Below are 22,313 nucleotides of genomic sequence, written 5' to 3'. Positions count from 1 at the left end.
TTCGATACATTCCTTTGGGTGCATTCTGTTCTGTCAAAGTAGTTGCTTCATGTTCAGAGAAGCCTTTGTGAGTAATCCAAATGTGGCCCAGAAGCTCACTCAGTTAGAAAAGAACCTAGTCCTCTTTGACAGAAAGATAGCCTGGGATGGGCAAGTGGAGACTGCAGGCATGGTTGTCAAATGTGACAGCTGATTTAAAGAGGGCAGGGCCTGCTTTGTCAGGAGGGGAAACAGGTGCATGGGTGGAGGCAGGACTTCCTGCTGAAGGGGAAGCACATAGCGCTCCTACACCTATTTGCATGATGCTTTCACTTTTGAATTTATATCTGACTTTTTCTTTTGTACATCTAGTTCTTTGGCCAGAAGGTAATTTGGTCATTCATGTAAAGTAGCTAACAGAGAAGCTACAGAAAAAGATATTCTCTTGCATGATGAGCCCTTCTAATTCCCATACGTAGTATCCAAGGACCTCAAAGCCACAGAATTTATTACTACCATAAACCCTAGGTTAATTATCTAATTCAGGCAAGCTGAAGGGTATAAAAGATGAGATTTTTGCCCCAAATTATGGAGAAATTCATTAATTGAGCCAGGAACACAATTGAATCTCTTTCCTTTCTACAATCCTGCCTTCCCAGTTAATTTATGCCATTCTTTTGACATAGATTACAAAACTGAAATGGAGACATTCATACTGTTAGTAGAAAGGCATCTAATTCAGAGAGAGGAAGCATGTGAATTGCACAATTACCTTGAAAGTGTTGAAGAAAGATATCTGTGTGTACATTACATTTGACACAACTTCAGAGGAGAAGCAAACCATCATTTTATTGAGAAGTTTCAACTCACATCAGAGTCTAAACCTTATAGCATGAAAGTGCTTTCAACTGGCAGTTTAAAAGTGATTTTTTTTGTTAATTTGCATTAAGTCCAGTCAATGTCTGTACAACTAACTGGTGGCTCTCACCTTAATCGAGTGAACAGAATAATTTCATTAAAAGGGAAAACTCCTGGACCAGGACCCTGAAAAGAAGGCTCACATTGTCAGGGTTGTGAGTTTAAATCTCCATCTTCTCAATTTAGAACCGGATGGGACCTCTGGATAACTTAACTCAACAAAATTTAGGGAGTGTATGATGTGCAAATTTACAAAGCAAAATTCAGACACGAATTTTAATCCTGTGTTCTTTTGTATGAACTATGCTTATTTCTTATGTGGCTATGATTTCCTTGTTTAATTGGTCTCAGAACAGACCATCAGATACTTGCATCTAGCATTTAATCAACATTACTGTAAGATTCAAGGCAAGCATCTCCTTTTTCAACTAAGAAGGGGAGGGGAGGAGAGTCACATAAATATTATCTTGAAAGTCTACTACGAATCCTTATGAATGCTTAGCAAAATGAGTTGAAGGATTCACAAACACACATACACACACACAAATAGAGAAAACATCGATGATTTTTAACCAGCTGATAGGAAAAAATGGTAATATTTTAGATGCCCTAACATAAAACAGCTTCTTATCGGCTATTCTGAGATCAGCTACATTGCAAGCTGTGAAGAGAACTCTTAATAGCCAAAGATAAGAAATGACCATGTGAGCCCAAGAAACCACTTCCCAATACTGAACATCAAGACTGTGGCAGATCAATAGGATAAAAGTAGTTAAAGTTACAGCAGATGCTGTTGAGAGTAGTGGAACTTCTTGTGCCTCAGATAATCCCGAACTGAGCGAGCTCATGCAATTCCAGGTGGCTGAAAGCCTCCCAGGGACAAATCACCGTGATATCTACAAGAGATGGAAGAAGAACAAGTAAACCAACTACACCGCAAGTCAAAGACATGCTCAGGCAGAGACACCTCATTCCTTTCTCCTGTTCCTTGGCCTTGTGACTGGGAAGTTATTGAATCTGTTGCCTAATTATTGAACCCAGGCATATGTGGTCTTCATTCTACATCCTCTCTTTGGAAGTTACCCATGGCTTTTGACTGGGGTACAACTCACTGACCATAGAGTCTCCCCAAAATATAACCACTAAGCATTAGAACAGAAGTGGAATTCTAGTCTGGCCCAGGACTGAAATGAGGACTAGGAGTGCTTTAAGTTCCCCTGGTCTGGGAATCTGTGATCTTACTCCCTTCCTATTCAAATGAGTTCTTTGTGTTTCTCTGACTTGCTGTTCAGTTTCTGTACACTTTGAAATACTCATATGTAATCAAACCCATCATTTGTTTTAGATAATAACATGTTATTCCCCAAGTCACAAAGAAGCTGACTGATACCAAGAGAGATTAAATCACTAGCAAAGCCATACAGTTGTAGAGATGGGACAAAAAACAGATTAAAGCCATCAGATCTTCCCTCATAATTTGTGTAAACTTCTTTACACTATTCCAAAGATGCTGGCAGAAGCAAGTCCAGAGACCGGAGCAAATTTGCTGGTCTAGATACGTCTGGGCCAACATACAAAATCAGTTGATCTAAGAAAAGCACATGAGCTGAATAAAGAGGCTTGAAAATTTATCTGAGCTCCCAGGGGTGCCATACATTCACAAATCAAATTCACCGAATTAGCCAGGTAAAGACATTTATGAATATGGTAGTTGACTTGAAAACTTATGTCTACACAAAAAACTGCACACAAATGTTTATGGTAACTTCATTCGTTATTGCCAAAACTTGGAAGCAACCAAGCTCTACCTCACCAGGATAAACAAATTACACCCACACAATGGAATATTATTCAACAATAAAAAGAAATGAACTGTCAAGCCATATGAAAACATGGAGGAACCCTAAATGAATGTTGATAAGTGACAGAGGTCAGTCCAGAAAGCCACCTACTGTACTATTATAACTAGATGACATTCTGGAAAAGGCAAAACTATACACAATAAAAAAAAATCAGTGGTTGTCAGGGGGAGGAGGAACATACATAAGTAGGCAGTGAAACTACTCTGTAGCATAGTGTAATGGTGGATAAATTACATAATGCATTTTCAAAACCCTCAGTTGTACATACAAGGAATAAACCCTAGTGTAAACTCCGACTTCTGTTAATACAATAATAATTTATCAATATCAGATCTTTTAAAAATAACAAATGTTCTACACTAATGATATAGGGTGTTAATAGTAGGAGAAACTGTGTACAGAGGGAGAGCAATGATAGAGAGGTAATATAGAAATTTTCTGCATTTTCTGCTTAAGTTTTCTGTAAGTCTAAAGCTATTCTAAAAAATAAAATCAATTAATTTTTTAAAAAAGTAATACACAGTGATTGAACTCATTATCCAACAAATGAAAACATTTTAACCTATGAAAAAAGCTGTATTGAATGTATTCAGTGTAGGCTCCTGGTCTGGGCTTGAGGATATGTAGAAAGAGGAAATCAGTAAGCAGGTGGCTTGCCTGGCAGAGGGGAAATGCTCTCCGGGTCCCACTCTTATTTCCAATACCTTACTCTGTAGCCTCATGTTAATTCCTCTAAGTCTCAGATTTCTCTTCAGAAAAATAAAGTTGGGCTAGATAAACTATGAGCAACTTGCTACCATAAATCCTACAATTACAGGCTCTCCCAGGTTGATCTGTTACACTTTGGGTCCTACCTTGATTTCTTTTAAGGTTTTTCTCTGGGCACACGTGTCCTTACTTAGGAATGTAAACTACATCCCCACATTTCTATGTCTTCAAAAATCTGCTGCCTTAGGTACTTCTTGTGGCTGTCAACTTCCCCATGAGGCTTAAAGTATATAACGAAGACAAAACTTCAAGTGCAAAGTTCTCATTTAAATCTGTGAGTGGCTCACCTGTTCCCAATCCCTCCATGCCTGGAATGTCATCTCCAAATCTATGAGAAAAAACAAAAGAGAAATGAGCTGAGATCATAGGCAATGGATCCTGGAGTTACAGAGCAACTCTTGGTTTAAAGAAAAAGAGGTTTTAGTGTTTGTATTTGAAAAACCTGTTTTATTTATAATGAAGTGGAGCAAAGAAAAGTCACTTAGTCAGGTTTTACCATGGCCCACTGGAGAGAGATTTCTCCCCTGTAGAAATCTAGCCTAAGTTCATTGAGAGCCAGAAGCAACTAGCAGTGAAACAATTTGGTCAAGCTTCACCTTCCAAACTAGAAATTTCAAAGAGAAGGTGATTAGAAAGGAATGAAAATGATGAACTTGTCCATCTTATCCATTTATTCACTTGCTCAAAAGTATTAATTAAGCATCTATTGTGTGTCAGGTGTGAGGCACAGAGAGTTAAGGGGAAAATAAATTCTCTCTGAAAGCTACTAATTTCAGAGAACAGATGTAAACAAATAAGCGTAACATAAAAGAATACAAGTTATGATAGCAATAGCTGAATACTATCTAGTGCAAACTTGAGAGTAAGAGAATCAGCAGTGACTTCAAAAAATTAAAATGTGGGCTGTGTGCTGAAAATCGATTAGGGTTTTGCCAAGGGAGGAAGAGAAAAATGAAAAACTGAAGACATAAGATTTGAAGTCATAAAAAAGCTGTGATTCTGGAAATGGCTCAGGGTCAGTATTCCAGATAAAGGGCAGGGTATTTTGACAAAAAGGAGTGACCCAAAACAAACAAACAAACAACACCTGGAAAGGCCAACACAAAGGATATTGTTGCCACATTGAATTTGGCCATAGAACTAGGAGCTGAGAGGGAAAAAGACACCAAGGCTAAAGACGATTCAGCAAAAACTGAGTTCAACTGGAAAGAAATTAATGGGGTGGAAATGTTTGTAAAGTTGCTTAATATGGTTAAGTGGTGAGCTTTAATTTCTCAAAACCAAAGCAACCCTGTGGTAAACAAATAATAGTCAAGTTTTCTTTTCCATCTTGGTCTTACCCTTTCACACCTTTCTTAGGCGGTTTGCTCTTGAACTGACGAGTCTGCCTCTGCTTGAACTTGGGTGGGCCTTTGCGCGGAGTGGTGGGACCCTGGGTTGAAGTTGGAGGAGCCAAAGCTGTGTTGTTGTCACTCATTTTGAAGTTCTTGGGTGGCTGTTTCCCTGTGAGGCTCCTAAGACAGTGGGAAAAAGAAATGAGCCTTAAATCCCAGGAACCTTGGATTATTAGACCTTCACATAAACTGGGGAAGAAAAGTACTTCGATAAAGCAGCTCAGAATTGTGTTGACACCAAAGGGGAAAAGTTACAATCTTTTAGAAGGATTTTTGAGAAAATATGATATGATTCAATGGAGACATTCAATATTGTGGGGAGTAAACTGACAATCAATAAATTAGAAAAAAAAACTCCAAAATCTAGGTAAATAAGTTCTTTCAATTAATCTGCCACTAGCGTTCTACCCAAAATGATCAGTGCTATACTCCTCTGTGGCCACTAGTTCTGCCATTTGTAAAGGGATGGAAATGACTCAATGGTATCTACAGTCTTACAGCACCTATGGGTTCTTTAAGTTTTACATTTTCTTCTATCCAGCTACAAAATAATGTGATTCCAAATGGTTATTGATTATTGACTGCCCCTAATAGTCCTTACTTAATTTAATCATCATGTGATTCAGAGACTTGGTTTTAATTTTTATTTCTTTGAGAGGCAGAGAGACAAATAAATAGAATGATCTCCCATTCTCTGGTTCACTACCCAAATATCCAGAATGGCTGAGGCTGGCCCAGCTGAAGCCAAGAATTCAATCCAGGTCTCCCCGGATGGCCAGGTCTCAAATACATGAGCTGTGACCAGGGCCTTCTAGGGTCAATATTAACAAGAAGTTGGGATCAGAGCCAGAGACACAAAAGTATCTGGGAAACAAACCCAGGTACTCCATGGTGTGATGCAGTGATGCAGGTATTTTAATCTGTGTTTTACCTCTATGTTCAATGTCTTCCCAATCCAGGGATTTTTTTTTTTTTTTCAGTTCTGCAGGGTAACATAGTCATCTGCATAGGAGAAGCTCTGGTCCAGGGTTGCCAACACCTAAGAATACATTTAGTGCATCCTAATACATACCTGCACATGCAAATAGAGAAGTCAATGTAGGACGATTAAGTAGTAAGTTTGTCCTGTAACTCCATTTCTCTGCCACCCATTTTTCAGAAATCGTCCATTTTCTTTTATCCAAAACATGTCTAGTATGGTATCCCCTAAACTTATGACAACTTGGCTGGCGCCGCAGCTCACTAGGCTAATCCTCCGCCTTGCGACGCCGGCACACTGGGTTCTAGTCCCGGTCGGGGCGCCAGATTCTGTCCCGGTTGCCCCTCTTCCAGGCCAGCTCTCTGCTGTGGCCCAGGAGTGCAGTGGAGGATGGCCCAAGTGCTTGGGCCCTGCACCCCATGGGAGACCAGGATAAGTACCTGGCTCCTGCCTTTGGATCAGCACGGTGTGCCAGTCGCAGCAGCGCGCCGGCCACGGCGGCCATTGGAGGGTGAACCAACGGCAAAAGGAAGACATTTCTCTCTGTCTCTCTCTCTCACTGTCCACTCTGCCTGTCAAAAAACAAAAAACAAAAAATAAATAAACTTATGACAACTTAAATGTGCACTGTGGGGGCCGGCGCTGTGGCGCACTAGGTTAATCCTCTGCCTGCAGCACCAGCATCCCATATGGGCACCGGATTCTGTCCCAGTTGCTCCTCTTCCTGTCCAGCTCTCTGCTGTGGCCTGGGGAGGCAGTGGGGGATGGCCCAAGTTCTTAGGCCCTGCACCCGCATGGGAGACCAGGAGAAGCACCTGGCTCCTGGCTTTGGATCAGCGTGGTGCGCTGACCATAGAGGCCATTTGGGGAGTGAACCAATGGAAGGAAGACCTTTCTCTCTCTCTCTCTCTCTCTCTCTCTCTCTGTAACTCTGTCAAAAAAATTTTTTTTTAAATCTTTAAAAATAAATAAATAAATGTGCACTGTGATTCTTCAAACACAAATCAAAGCAAATTATTAACAACAAAGATAAACTTTAAAATAAATACAATATGGCCGGCGCTGTGGCTCAATAGGCTAATCCTCCACCTAGCGGTGCCGGCACACTGGGTTCTAGTCCTGGTCAGGGCACCAGATTCTGTCCCGGTTGCCCCCCTTCCAGGCCAGCTCTCTGCTGTGGCCAGGGAGTGCAGTGGAGGATGGCCCAAGTGCTTGGGCCCTGCACCCCATGGGAGACCAGGATAAGTACCTGGCTCCTGCCATCGGATCAGCACAGTGCACCAGCCGCAGTGCGCCGGCCACGGCGGCCATTGGAGGGTGAACCAACGGCAAAAGGAAGACCTTTCTCTCTGTCTCTCTTACTGTCCACTCTGCCTGTCAATAAATAAATAAATAAATAAATAAATACAATAAGCATTAGGATGACATATTTTTCTTTTCTCCCTTTCTTTGATAGCAATTGACAAAACGTATCCTGGGAAGGAAGATTCTGATAAGGTCTGAAGAGCTTCCAAATAGCCTTACTCCTGGTCCATTGCCTTTGTTAATCTCATGCCTGGGAGCTCTGCTTGCGGAAGGATTCTTTCACCCATCATAGTTATGCCAATATTCTTAGATTCAATCCTCCCTGACAAAAGCTGGCTCATACTAACCAGAGCTCTGTTTTCGTGCCACACTGTCATCCTTTCAAACTTCTATTGTTGACTCTGTGACAAAAAAGTATCCTACATGGAGGATCTCTGTGAGACCTCAGAAGAAAGAAAGGGTCATCAAAGAAGGAGACACCCTGCTCTGAAGGGAGAAGAGAACATCTACTTTGCTTATGGCCTCCGCTCCCATCCCACCTCCCATTCCCTCTCCCATCTCCTTCTTCATTATGGATCATTTTTAGTATGACCTTATAAACAGAGAACCAACTCTATGCTAATCATACACCAACAATTTGCCCCCACGCCCACACACAACATATAGAGTATAGTTTGGGGAAAGAATTTGCAGTCGATTCTCATATTATAATTCAATTGGGACAGAGGTCCTACCTGAGAAGCAAGTGCACAGTGACTACTGTTGTTCCTTTATCAATTAACTTTTTTTATGATGTCAGTGATCATCCGAGGCTCTTGCCATGGGCTGCCAACGCTATGGAAGCCTTTTGTGACCATAGACTCTGTCGGTATTTGGACACAGGGGGGTGTATGGGGGAAAGAACCACTATATTCCTAAAGTAGTATCTATGTAAAAATGCATTCATTAAATAAAAATGGAAAATAAAAAAACTTCTATTGCTTAACTTGAAGATCATAAATTTTCTTTATTACCTTAAAATCAAGTTTAAATTGTTATCATTGCCTCCAAGATATTTCTCCTTGTTTTCCCCATTTACTTTTTTTTTTTTTTTTGGACAGGCAGAGTGGACAGTGAGAGAGAGAGACAGAGAGAAAGGTCTTCCTTTGCCGTTGGTTCACCCTCCAATGGCCGCCACGGCTGGCGCGCTGCGGCCAGCACACCCTGCTGATCCGATGGCAGGAGCCTGGTACTTATCCTGGTCTCCCATGGGGTGCAGGGCCCAAGTACTTGGGCCATCCTCCACTGCACTCCCGGGCCATAGCAGAGAGCTGGCCTGGAAGAGGGGCAACCGGGACAGAATCCGGCCCCCCGACCGGGACTAGAACCCAGTGTGCCTGCGCCGCAAGGCAGAGGATTAGCCTAGTGAGCCGTGGCACCAGCCCCATTTATTTTTCCATTCTCTCCTGCAAGTCCTCAGTGTTCAATGGAAATGCATCAACTAATCTATGAGGTGGGCGCAGGGACTGCACACCTTGCCAGGGTGCTATTTCACCTGTTCATGTGGTGAATCTTGTCTTCATCATCACTGGAATGTGCTCCATAGGGCTGTTTTTTGGATTTGGGGTTATTTCTGTAGTCTCAGAACCTGTAACTGTGCCCAATGCCGTAGGTGTGTCATATATTACTTAAATGAGTAATATATAAGTGAGTTGAATGAGTGGATAAGTTGATGAAAACAAACACCTTGAACTTGGGTCATGAGACCATGACCCTGTGACTTCTCCATCAGACCACAGAGAGGGCACCCACTAGTCTTCACCTCACAAAGCCCTCAGTGCCTTCAGGAAATGCCCTGCCAGCTCCTCTGCTCACTGAATACAATTCTTGTGCTATGGACCTCACTAGCCCTGGTCAACAAGCAAGGTTTGTGCTTCTCCGCCATGTGGTTGGGATCTTTAGAGGGCAGCCAAAAGCAGCATCATGCTCAGTGTCCCACCAGTAACAGATACATCCTAGCTCTGCTACAGTCAGAGAAGAAAACTGGAGAAATCCTCACAGATCAAGATTTTCATACATTGTAGTTCAATGTAGTGAGAAATCACAAACTTTTCTTTGGTCTTGTCTGTAGAGCCTACTAGGACTAAGATTTCCAGATTTAGCAAAAAAAAAAAAAAAAGTCACTCAGTTAAATTTGAATTTCAGGTAAACAAAAAATGAATGATTTTCAGTAAAACTATATTCTGAATATTTCATGGTACATACTTATACTAAAAAATGTTACTTATCTGATATTCAAAATTTTTATCTGACAACCTGAACTACGATCTTATTACACTGAATCTAGAGTTCAATAATGTTGGAGCTAAAGTGAATCTCATCAGTCAATTTACAATTTGCAGTTTAAAGAGGAACCTCTTGGGAATAAAATAGACACAGTTTCAGATTCCTGCTCCATAAAATTAGCTATGTGACTTTAGATTCACTGCACACTCCTCTCTGGGCCTCATTTAATCTATAAAATCAATCAAATAATACCTTCCTTTTAGGGTTATAGGAAAGTTAAAGGAGATAACATAAGTAGAGTGGGGAAAAGTGCAATGCTATGTCTTCTGGGACTCAAGGCAGTCATAGATTAAATCTGTAGTGATGACATTTTCACCTGGACTCTGTACCTTCCTTCTCCTGGGCCAACAGGAGCCCCTGAAGAGCCCCTGTCATGAACCAGAGAGATAACTGTCATTAGCACTTGCCTGGTAATCCTCTGCTGCCCTCAAAGTCCCCAAATAGTCCAGTTCTCTGGCGTAATGGATTAAGCCATTGCCTGTGACGTGTGTGATGCCAGCATCCCATATGGGCACTGCTTTGAGTCCTGGCTGCTCCACTTTCAATTCTTCTCCTTGCTAATGTGCCTGGGAAAGAAGCAGAAGATGGCCCAAGTCCTTAGGCCTCTGCACCATGTGAGAGACCCAGATGAAGTCCTGGCTCCTGTCTTTGGCCTAGCCCAGCCCCAGCCATTGCAACCATTTGGGGAGTGAACCACCAGATGGAAGTTTCTCTCTCTCTCTCTCTTCTCTAGAGAGAGAAATATATATATATATATACATATATATATATATATCCCATCTCTTCCTCTCTGTCAAATAAATAAAAAAAACTTAAAGATTTATTAATTTATTTTTTAAAAGGCCCCAAACATTAATTTGTTTCTGAACTTAAAATTGTGTCTTAAGAAGCCTTCCTTGAGTTCCTTTGATATCCCCAATAGCAGTTAATAAAATAAAATAAAATTTCACTTGACTTAAGTGTTTCCCTGATTACACTTTTCTTTCTCCCGGCAAGTTTCTTCTGTATGTTTATGTGACCTTAAAGCTGTACCTTGTGGTTTAAATAGCGTTCATGTTTAATTCTATGTTTTGTACATTACATATAAGAAATCTCAAGAAAGAGCTGCATAACATTTGCCAGGTTAATCTTCAGATCCTCATGACCCTCAGGACTTGCACCATGGATAATATTTGTTATTTTATTTTGTGAATTTTTTTAAATGTGCAATGTTTTGTTTTTGTGCCACAAGCACAATAAGCCAATTCCTGTGGCTTTACTGTCATGGATTTATTCTTCAGCTCTCTCTGTAAAACCTTTGGGAAGAGCAGAACAATTTACACCTTTCTGCCTTGGAAGCCAATCCTGTTGACCACAGAAATCACCAACACTAAACTCACCCTGATTGTGCTTGCCTAGAAATTCCAGGGACCAGTGTTGTGGCATAGCAGGCAAAGCTACTGCCTGCAATGCCGGCATCTCATATGGGCACTGGTTCAGGTCTCAGCTGCTCTACTTCCAATCCAGCTCCCTGCTAATGGCCTGGGAGAGGCAATGGAGGATGGCCCAGGTGCTTGAGTCCCTGCTATCCATGTGGGAGATCTGGAAGAAACTCCTGGCTCTAGGCTTCAGCTTGGCCCAGCCCTGTCCATTGTATCCACCTGGTGAGTGAACCAGCAAATGGAAGCTCTCTCTCTCTCTCTCTCTCTCTCTCTCTCTCTCTCTCTCTCAAATAAATAAATAAATCTTAAAAAAAAAAATAAATTCCAAGGGGATCCTTGAGCTGAAAAACACTAAATCTAACAGCAGACTTGATTTTAGCTAGAAGAGGGGGCTTCACACTTTTTTCTTCCAGAAATGTCAATTAATTCATTCCTTTGTGAGGCAGACTGCTTTCCTGTCTTTAAAGCAATGTAAGTCCCTTCTTCTTTTGAAGATTACAAACTTTTCTGTAGAAAGAAGTCTATGCAGTGAAACATTAAATACTTCAAGGCACAGCTTTACAGGGAACTGGAGTTAGTGTCACCTTAGACCCAAGGTACCAAAGTTCAGCTGTATAAAGCTACAGAGACCGATCCTCCATCAATCCCAGCTAAGATAAAATAACTTCATAAGATTCTTGAGACTGGCTGGCTGATGTTCCTGTTATCACCTTAGACTTCCAGTACCTGACCTTGTCTTCTCAGCAAAGATACAGTCAGGTAGACAATTTCACTACTGATGGGCTAAGATCAGGGGTTGGAGGAGACAGGAAAGAGCACTGAGTACTCTACCAATGGGAATAGGCCCATAAACACCTTCCAGGGTCCTGCTGAGGCACATGGGATCAATTTGGAGGGAGAATTAAGCAAGATTCAAACCAAAGCCATAAACAAAGTAAAAATCCAGCAAGCACCTTGCCTCAGAATGAAACAAACAGTTTGACCTCCGCAGGAGAAAGCTAAGCCACCCACAGTGCCCTGCATGCATCCTCACACTCACTCAACTCACTCTCTGCTTGCTTTTTCCTTATCCACACTCTCACATGGGCTTCTCAGTTTCTGGGTGCCCGGGCTGAGTTTTCTAGCACATCCTGGGAGCAAAAAGAAATGTTTACTCTGTGGTCATGTAGTTCCCACAGACCCCTCCTTTCCCAGAAAACTGTTTGCTATGAAGCCGCAAAAGGGGAGGACCCGTTTGGGGTTTCTTCTAAATGAATTCAGTAATCAAGGTTTGCAGTGACCTTGTAATAATCAGGTTTCCCTCATTAACTTGTCCTTGGCATTACGAGGAGGTTTGGGTGTATTTCCTTCATGTTCTTGCCCATGTTCACCTCCAGCCCTAGCTCAGGCCTTCCAACCCATCAAGTTCTTTTCATCATTCTTTGTTTTAGAGCCAGTTTAACCCTTCAACACCCTTCCATTATACCCTGTTCAAACTCACCAGAAGCTGAGAAATACAGAGCTGAATGTTGTCCTATAAGCTGTCCAGTTGCCTTCCTCACAATACACAGAAGGATCTCTGCATCCTGATTTATCTCTCTGTAATACCCTCATGCTCCCTAATCTCACCGTCATAATCTTAGAACAACAATCCAGGTACAAAGAAGTTGGAAGAAGATGGGGTGAGACTGGGACAGGCCTACTTTTCTGATAATTGGATACCCTTGCAAAACAAACAAGGGCTCCCTCCTGTCAATAAATGGCACTGAGTTCATAATCCCATACAAGACGTTGACACCCAAAGGCAAAGTTTTAGTTTGTGATGATTATCTTTGTCCTTTTTCATTCCCATTTTTAGTTCTTGTTAGCCACCATTCCTTCCCTTTCCCTCACACACACGTAACTATGCAGAGTCTAACACATACAAACACACACACACATGCACACACAGAATAACATAATTCTTGTGGGACTCTAGAGAAGTGGGAATGCTGGTCATTCGTGAGCAATGATAATTGAGAAACACAGTATCTCTTCCTAATCGATATTATGTATATTTTCTTAGAGAGATGGAACCTCAAAGAGTGATATAAAATTCTGTGATATTTGGCAGAGAAAGGGCCCAAGTGATAACTAGGAATCTAAAACCGATGACATTTATTTGAGAATTGATGGCTTCATATTCCATACCCAAAGGTTTCAGGGTGCAGAATCCAGGCTAAAATCCAACTCACTGAGACATTTGGCTCAGTATTCCAATTGCATTGAGCCACTAGTATTAATTTGCATATCACTCTACACGACTTTAAATAGAACTTGGTCTACATGCCAGTATCATTAAGTTCTTTTGAGAAATTTATCATAGAGAAATTAAGTGATTTATTCCAGACTGTGTATACAAGTTAATAGTGGAACTAGGAGCAAGGGCTATGGTTGGGGAGAGTGGCATATTTGACTGTGTTTCTACTAAAGCAGACATAGACAAAGACCCATGATTTCTGGTCACTTCCATGCCTTGCCAGTAAAATGCAGTGTGCCTTCCCCAGACCGTTACTCATTACAGAATAGCACTCTAACTATGGAGAAGGCAGGTCAATTTATCCTTATTAGGCAGAAAAAGATTCTTAACCTGCAGCCCCAAGCAGATTACACAAGCAGATAAACAGCTTAAGAGTTGTTTATATGCTTTCTCATGGCCTTTACCAAAATTAGAGCAGTTTTGAAGGCAGCAAATACCCTGTGAAAGTGTTTGGTTTCTGGAAGGCTCCCTCCACACTCTCCTCTGTGACTCCGTTGTTCACATCTTCTCTGCTCCTACATATAGGAATGTAGATGTTTAGATATTCATCTGTCAAAACCTTCCTTTTTCTTGGTGAAGCATTGCAATTCCTAAGGGTAATTCCTAAAGAGCTCTAAGTTTACAGAATGATGTTACTGAAGCTGCTAGCGGCATTTCCGTCACTTGGTTACTTGCTGAAAATGCAGGACCTCGGGTTCTGCTCAAGACTTACTGAATAAAAATCTGCACTTTAACCAGGTCCAAGGTGAATTTTTTGCACTTCATTGTTTAAGTACTCTTCTAGATCACAGGCAAGCTATGTTGTGAGAAGATTACCACTTCTCTGAGACTCAGTTTCATCATATGGAAAATGAATGTTTCAAGATTGCCAGACATTTCAACTTTTTCTATCCCAATATACTTGAGTGGGACAATTCACATTCATAAGTACCAGGATTTTTAATCCAATTGTATCAACATTAGGGGAGGGTGTTGTTGGGTGTCACATATCTTCTCTCTCCAAGGACATTCAGAAGAATAAATAATAACTAAAGAGCATGAGGAAAAGACAAGGATATAATTTAGAAAAGGAATTGTAGAGTGATTCTGATATGACTATCAACTTAGAATTAGAAAAATTTTAAATTGACTTACAGATTTAAAAGCCTATGTTCCTTCTGCTTCTGGACTAGGATGAAATAGACAAATTTCTTCCCATGCCTTAAGCTAAGTACAACCAAACATCCTACATATTATATATGAAACAAACATAACAATATTCTAAAATATTTGAGAAAAGAAGGCATACCAAATAGGGACCTTAGGACTCAATGAACAAGATGGCAATAAGTTTCTGGATTTTCATTTTTTTTTTTTTTTCGCATACCCTGGATTGGATGAAGTAAAAAGCGACAAACAGAAACACTAAGAGTGAACAACAACAAGATCCTCCTCTTCAAAAATTTGATCTCTTTAGACAAACAAATGAGAAAAGTTCAACCTAGAAAGACAAAAAAAAAAATTATACCAGAACCATATTGCTCCAGTCAATCAAACTGGGGAAAAAAAAGTTGCCCAACCTAGCAAAGACTGACTAGGGAACTACCACTGTCATCTTGGCCCACCTATAACGAGGTGAATCCCTCCTCTCCCATCGCCTGCCATCAGAGAATTCCGTATTTGGGATCTTGGAATTTTATCTCCAGTGACACTGAGGTCCACCTTCCCTTCCCTGCCAAGAGAGGTGTCAAAGAAGTCCAAGACAGCTGGCGCCGTGGCTCACTAGGCTAATCCTCTGCCTGCGTTGCTGGCACACCAGGTTCTAGTCCCGGTAGGGGTTCTGGATTCTGTCCCAGATGCTCCTCTTCCAGTCTAGCTCTCTGCTGTGGCCCGGGAAGGCAGTGGAGGATGGCCCAAGTGCTTGGGCCCTGCACCCGCATGGGAGACCAAGAGGAAGCACCTGGCTCCTGGTTTCAGATTGGCCGATCTGAAGGAATCGGGGGATGCCTGGAATGAAAGAACAATGAAAAGAGCAAATGTGTGGAATATAAGAGGAGACAGGGAAGGTAATAAATTCAATGACCCTTGGAAGACTCATTAAAATGATTACCAATAACATGTAGGAAAGGAGTTAAGGGATAGGTACTAAGTAATTAGACGGTAATTAAAAAATTTATCTGATCTATAAGAGGCTTACATGAGTGCTAATCTCTAATCTTTCTTTTGTGCTTCTTAAAATACCAGTGAGTAGGTACTCAGACATTAGAATCACTTTCTTTTATATTGGGAATCCCCTAGGCTGATATTTCCACTCTGACTAATGCACAGGGGACTCCTGAGAAGAACACAATTAATGTGCAAGATGAGGGTTCCTCAAAACGTGTGTGGAAGAGTAGAATTACAAGGTAAGGCTTATTGGTACAAAAATATTCTTCATAATACACAGTTTCTATAAACTTTAAGAACTCTTGAACAAATCTGATCCCCATAATATCTTATATCTTGTTTCTCTTGAAAAAATTAATTAAAAATACAATATTATCCTTCCAGAAAAAAGAAATGGAAACAATCCACAACTCATTTCATGAGGCTTGTTTTACCCTAACACTGCCAGAGCAAGACAGTAAAAGAAGGAAGAATATAGATCAGTATCTCATGAATTTAGATGCAAAAATCCTTAAAACATCAGTAAATCAATACAGCAATGAATAAAAAAGAATAATTTATCATGAAAAGGTAGGATTTATTCCAGTTTTGCAAGGCTTACTGGATATTCAAAAATCAACCTGTTTAATCCACCATATCAACAGGCTAAACAAGAAAAATCATGGAATCCTATTAACTGATGAAGAAAAAGCATTTGACAAAATCTAAAGCCCATTCTTGATTTAAAAAGAAATCTTAAGCAAACAGAAAAGCAGGAAAGGAAAACCTATAAAGAGCATTTATGAAAACTTACAGATCAATGAAACAAAGTGCAAAGCCTAGACATATACACCAATATGCAAAATTGATTTTCAGTAAAGGTGTGTGCAAAAGCAATTCAATGAAGGAAGAATAGCCTGTTTAATGAATGGTGCTAGAATATGGATATTTTGTTTGTGGATATCCACAGACCAAAATAATGGCAATGAAGGAAGAGTGAGTGTGGAAGGACATGCAGGTGGCCATATAAGGGTAGAATAACTAAGCCTTGTGGGGATGGTAGAGTTCTGTGTCCTGATCATGGTGACTCTATAAGACATTGGCATAGGCAAAGTCTTTTTGGAAAAGACCCCAGAAAGCACAGGCAATCAAAGCCAAAATTGACAAAAGGGATTACATCAAGCTGAGACGCCTCTGCACTGCAAAAGAAACACACAGCAAAGTGAAGAGGCAACTGACAGAATGGGAGAAAATATTTACAAACTATGCATCTGAAAAAGGACTAATATCCAGAATCTATAATTTATCCACACCAGTTTACCAGTGTAAACTATGAAAATCACAAAACTGATCATGTCCTTCCTTTACTTTCAGTAGCTCTCATTGCTGATGGGAACAATAATGAATTCCTTATCAATGTGATCTGAACCCTTCTTCAGGCACCTTGCTCATTTTTATGCAGTGTGCACTTTACATTCCAGCAAACTTGAAATTCTCACATACAATAACCTGTGAATATCACACAATTTTAGGATGTCATGCTGTTGCTCTTGTTTTTCTTCCACCTCTAATGTCTTCTCTTTTATTCCCAGGATTTCCCACTCCAGCTATCCAACAACTCACTATCTTTTTAGACAGAGCATTGTAGTCACTTCTTCAAATAAGCCTTCCTTGATATTCTTACTAGTACTCACACAATTTCATGCACATTTTTTCTTCCTGCGTTCGTAAAAAGTTTTATGTTTTTCTATTTCTATCTTCCTCCTTAAAGCATATGAACTTGAGGTCTAGGGCAGTGTCTTGTTTAACTCTGCACTTGTACATAGATCTTAGCATATAACCAGGAATTTTTAAGTGTTTGTTGAATTTAATACTAGGCCTTTATGCCAAGGCTATGAAATACAGAAAATATACTCCAATGTATCACATGTACTATAATATGAAGAAAAGAAGGAAAAGAAAAGTTGGTCTCAGTGGCTGTTGTATATTCACACTCATCTGTAGGGAGAAACTTTCACAAGAGTAATACATGGAGCAGGGGCTATCTGATTTAGACACACTTATGTCTTTTTAAAGATTTACTTATTTGTTTGTTTATTTGAATTGCAGAGTTAGAAAGAGAAAAAGAGAGAGAGTCTTCAATCATCAGGTTTACCTCCCATATAGCTGCATATGGGGCTGGTCCAGGCCGAAGCTAGGAGCCTGAACAACATCTGGGTCTCCCACGTGGGTGGCAGGGGTCCAACCACTTTCTGCTACCTAGAATTTATTTTGCTGCCTTCCCTGGTACAACGCCAGGGAGCTGGATCAGAAGCAAGAGCAACTGTGGCTCTAACTAGGGCTCTAATATGGGATGCTAGTGTCGCAGCCAGACCACGGCCGAACCTGCTGTGCCACAACAACGGCCTCTAGATAAATATTTTTCTCCTGAAGAATTTTACTCACGTTCTTGCATAATTCAGTCAAGTATTCCTCTAGAAACCATAAGGAATACAAAGTATGAAGAAACAACCTTTTCCTCAAGCATTTGGTATTTGAATGAAGAAATTAGTATAATATTCAGAAAAGAATCACTTGACAATACAAAGCAGTGTTTCCCAAAGTACTAAATTATATTGAATAAACAATGCACACTCTAGGAGTTCAGACAATAATCACACATTTGTCCTTGATCAGTGGTGGAAAACTTCAAAGAAGGAGAATGTAATATTAGAGATATATGAGTGTATTTCAAATGGCTTAATATGGGCCAGCATTGTGGTGCAGAAGGTTAAGCTGCCAACTGTACCACTATCTTCCCGTATGGGCACCAGTTCAAGTCCCTGCTGCTCTACCTCTGATCCAGTTTCCAGCTAATATACCTGGTAAAGCAGTAGTAGATGACCCAAGTCCTTGGGCCTTTGCACCCACATGGGAGACTTGGATGGAGTTCCAGGTTCCTGGATTTGGCCTGGCCCAGTCCCAGCCTTTGTGGTCATTTGCAGAGTGAACCAAGAAACTGAAGATCTCTCTCTGTCTCGGTCATTTGCTCTCTCTCTGAAACTCTACCTTTCAACTACATAAATAAACCTTAAAAAAAAAAAAGTTCATGGGGCCAGCACTGTGGCGTGGTGGGTAAAGCCATCACCTGGAGTGCCAGCATCCCATTTGGGCGCTGGTTCGGGTCCCGGCTGCCCCACTTCTGATACAGTTCTCTGTGATGGCCTGGGAAAGCAGTAGAGGATGGCCCAACTCCTTGGGCCCCTGAACTCGCGTGGGAGACCTGGAAAAATCTCCTGGCTTTGGATCGGTGTAGATCCAGCCATTGCAGCCAACTGGGGAGTGAACCAGCAGATGGAAGACCTCTCTCTCTCTCTCTTTCTCTCTCTCTCTGCCTTACCTTTTCTCTCTGTGTAACTTTGACTTTCAAATAAATAAACAAATCTTTAAAAAAAAAGTCCATGAGGAAAAAAATGGAATTAAAGAGATGAGTTCATTTTAGGGAAAAGCATTTTTGAAATCCATGCATAGTGTTTTCATAATAAACTATTTTCATGAATTTTTGAAGACTCTCATTTATGCATGGATTTAAACATTTTTTGCACCAAGATAGAGCTATATTTTAATTCCATATTTTTTTTGACAGGCGGTTAGATAGTGAGAGAGAGAGACAGAGAGAAAGGTCTTCCTTCCATTGGTTCACCCCCAAATGGTTGCCACAGCTGGCGAGCTGCGCCAATCCGAAGCCAGGAGCCAGGTGCTTCCTCCTGGTCTCCCATGCGGGTGCAGGGCCCAAGCACTTGGGCCACCTTCTACTGCCTTCCCAGGCCACAGCAGAGAGCTGGATTGGAAGAGGAGCAATCAGGACAGAATCTGGCACCCCAAATGGGACTAGAACCCGGGGTGCTGGCGCCGCAGGCACAGGATTAGCCTAGTGAGCCACGGCGCCGGCCTTAATTCCATATTTTTATGAACTTTTTGAGATACTCTCATATGTATGCTGATGTGGCACCTAGGTGCAAATTACTCTCATCAGTCATCCTAATATTTGATTTGCAGTAAGAAGGATCAAAATGTAATATGGAAATGATGGTGAAGATCATTTTCTCATTCTGAATCATTTATGTTCTCTGATGTAGAAACTCTGCTAGATGCTTATCACACAGTACCTCCGAGTCTTCAGCAATGCTGAATGCTGAACTCATTCTTCTTTTATGGATGAGAAAAATGAAGCTCCAAGAAATAAAACCACTGGCCCAAGAACGCAATGTAAGGAAGAGACAGAACCAGGGTGTCTTCCTGAACTGCAACTCTCTCATCCACCCAAGGCATGGTGAATCTGATGTGGACACATCTCAGAATGGGTAGCTCTCAAGGCAGAATGCCTTCTCTGGGCATTGATTGTCTCTATTTGTAGCATCAACAAAATATTTCTGTTAAAAAAGGAAAGTCTCAACAGTCATCATTCACTTCTTACTTTTTCAGGCTCTTGCCAAAGATTTACCTAGAATTTGCCATTCACTTCTTTTTTTCCTCTCCCCGCCTCACCCCAATTCAGAGTTAGAGAAAGAGAGAAAAAAAAAGCCTGGGAGTTTCATTTGGGTCTTTGGTATGGGTGCAAGGGCCAAAGCACTTGGGGCACCTTCCACTGCTTTCCCAGGTGCATTAGCAAGGAGCTGAATCAGAAGTTGAGCAGTCTGAATTCGAAATGGCACCCATATGGGATGCTGGCATTGCAAGAGGTGGCCTAATCCACTATGCCATAGTTTCGGCCCTCACTTCTATTTTTTGTAATGTCAAGAAAAAGCCAGCAAATACTTCAAAGCTTTGATCATTTTCCTGGAAATTCTTACACAGGTTTCCAAGGTCTGATGATTTCATTTGGCACTGCAGTGCTAAAGTACTTAGAGTAGGAGCATTCTTATTACCAGAGCAGGCATTCTCTTATGCTTAAAGAAGCTTAGTTATGGGGAAGGGAGTCTCAGAACATAACACTTTGTCAGCATGGGCTAGGAGTGGGGTGTCCACCACTTTAATTCTCTTAAAAGAGTCTCTTCTTCTCAGTTTTTGCATCTGATTTAACTGGTATGAACTAAACCTGCAACAGAAGGACAATGAGGAAAGGTAACTTTGAGGAGACTGTCCTGTGATGCTGGGAGCTATCTTGGGAGATCCTGGCAGTTGCTCTCCAACTTACTGAAAATCCAGCATTGTATCATCAAGAGAAGGATTTAAATGTAATTGCCAATCCTTTTGAGGTTATAGACCTCATAATTTGATGAAATTATGAATGCCTTTGCCTTTCCCACAAATGTAAACATACTATGCATATATGTACTGATTTTGCAGACATTCTGGGGGCTTGCATATCCTCGAACGTCTGTGCCTAAGGTTCTGCATTAAGAAAACTTGTGAAGGGCAGGTTCTGTGGCGCAGTGGATTAAGCCACCACCTGTGATGCCAGCATCCCTTCTGAGTACCAGTTAGAGTCCAAGCTGCTCCACTTCCGATCCAGTACCCTGCTAATGTACTTGGGAAGGCAGCGGGTGGTGGTCCAAGTATTTGGGCCCCAGCATCTACACAGGAGACCCAGAAGGAGATCCTGATTCCTGCCTTTGGCCTGGCCCAGCCCAGACTGTTGTGGCCATTTGGGAAGTAAACCAGCAGATGGACGCTTACTCTTTCTCTTGCTCACTCTCACTTTCTCCCCCTATGTGTGTGTGCGCATGCATGTGTATATGTTATTCTACCTTTCAAATAAATAAAAATAAAGCTTTAAAGAATAAAGGAGTACTGGGGCCGGTGCTGTGGCTTAGTGGGTAAAGCTGCCGCCTGCATTGTCAGCATCCAATGTGGGTGCTGGTTCGAGTCCCGGATGTTCCACTTCTGATCCAGCTCTCTGCTATGGCCTGGGAAAGCAGCAGAAGATGGCCCAAGTCCTTGGGCCCCTGCATCCAGAAGCAGCTCCTGGCTCCTGGCTCAAGATCAGCCCAGCTCTGGCTGTTGCAGCCATTTGGGGAGTGAACCAGTGGATGTAAGACCTCCTGTCTGCCTCTGCCTCTGTAACTCTGCCTTTCAGATAAATAATAAATAATTAAAAAAAAGAATAAAGGAATAAAAATAAACCTTTAAAGAAAAATAGAGGAAACCTTTACAGAATAAAAGAAAAATATCATGTTTGACTAGTACTGTCCTCCCTAAAGGCATGAGAAATGGGGGAGTGATATCTAGACCATGACTTCATCATTTCTGATTTTTAAATCTTTCTTGATCCAGTTAGTTTACTTTACCTATGTTAGTTTCTGATTGTCTGTCTCCTACTGAAACATGAATTCCACAGTAATTTTCTGTTGTCCATTGTTGTACGTCAGTGTATACAACAGCACCTAGAAGAGAACAGATGCTCAAGAGATAAACTGAATGAAGCAATGTGTCCCTTCTGGAGAGTGCAGAACTAAAAAGTGTGCCTCCCTTTCATGTGTATTAGGACTTGCTTTTATTTGTAATAAAATTACGTACTTTGTTTCAAGGGCTATCTTCTACATTATTTTTAGATTTAACACTAAATCTATATAAGGTTTTTAGTATTTTTACCAGTATTCATTATATATATTTTCCTTTTTTACATTTTTCTGGAATAATCTCTCTTCTCACAACAAATGATTATTTTTATTTCATTGACTTCAGGAATAAAATATAATGTGTCATCAACTTACAAAATGAACTGAAGAAAATGCAGTACATTTAGATGAAATCAAAATAAATGTCAGTTTCTCAAAATATATTTGCTTAATTAGTTCTAAAGAAAAATACTTCAAAAACTTTTTGGGAAATGAAATTAAAGATAAGTTATTTTGGTGCAAATAAACTTGATCTCCATGCTGAGCTTTTTTTCATAATATGAATTTCCCACATGCCCTTATGTATCAGTACAATGTAAATATTAAACTATTCGTACAAATAAGAACTTCTCATTGGCAA

General features: G+C 40.9%; 1 protein-coding gene across 15 annotated transcripts in view; it reads right to left on the bottom strand.

Moving 5' to 3' along the window:
* Positions 1-802: 802 nt before the first annotated feature.
* PDE6H (phosphodiesterase 6H) overlaps positions 803-22,313 on the bottom strand; it is a 202,278-nt gene continuing 180,767 nt past the window's right edge. For 8 of the 15 annotated variants that reach the window (XM_070049435.1, XM_070049438.1, XM_070049431.1 and 5 more), the window contains 3 exons: positions 4,868-5,041; positions 3,815-3,855; positions 803-1,793 (listed from right to left, as the gene is read on the bottom strand). In XM_070049435.1, coding sequence (XP_069905536.1) covers positions 1,717-1,793; positions 3,815-3,855; positions 4,868-5,004 — 255 coding nt within the window. In that variant the 5' untranslated portion in view covers positions 5,005-5,041 and the 3' untranslated portion in view covers positions 803-1,716. Of the gene's footprint in view, positions 1,794-3,814; positions 3,856-4,867; positions 5,042-9,937; positions 10,097-11,999; positions 12,077-12,431; positions 12,581-21,622; positions 21,719-22,313 lie in introns of those variants that run through there. The other 7 variants (XM_070049432.1, XM_070049433.1, XM_070049429.1 and 4 more) reach the window with 5 other exon arrangements.

Source organism: Oryctolagus cuniculus, chromosome 9 (genome assembly GCF_964237555.1).
Source record: "Oryctolagus cuniculus chromosome 9, mOryCun1.1, whole genome shotgun sequence".
Lineage (NCBI taxonomy): Eukaryota > Metazoa > Chordata > Mammalia > Lagomorpha > Leporidae > Oryctolagus > Oryctolagus cuniculus.
This window is presented reverse-complemented; position numbering and strand designations above follow the sequence as displayed.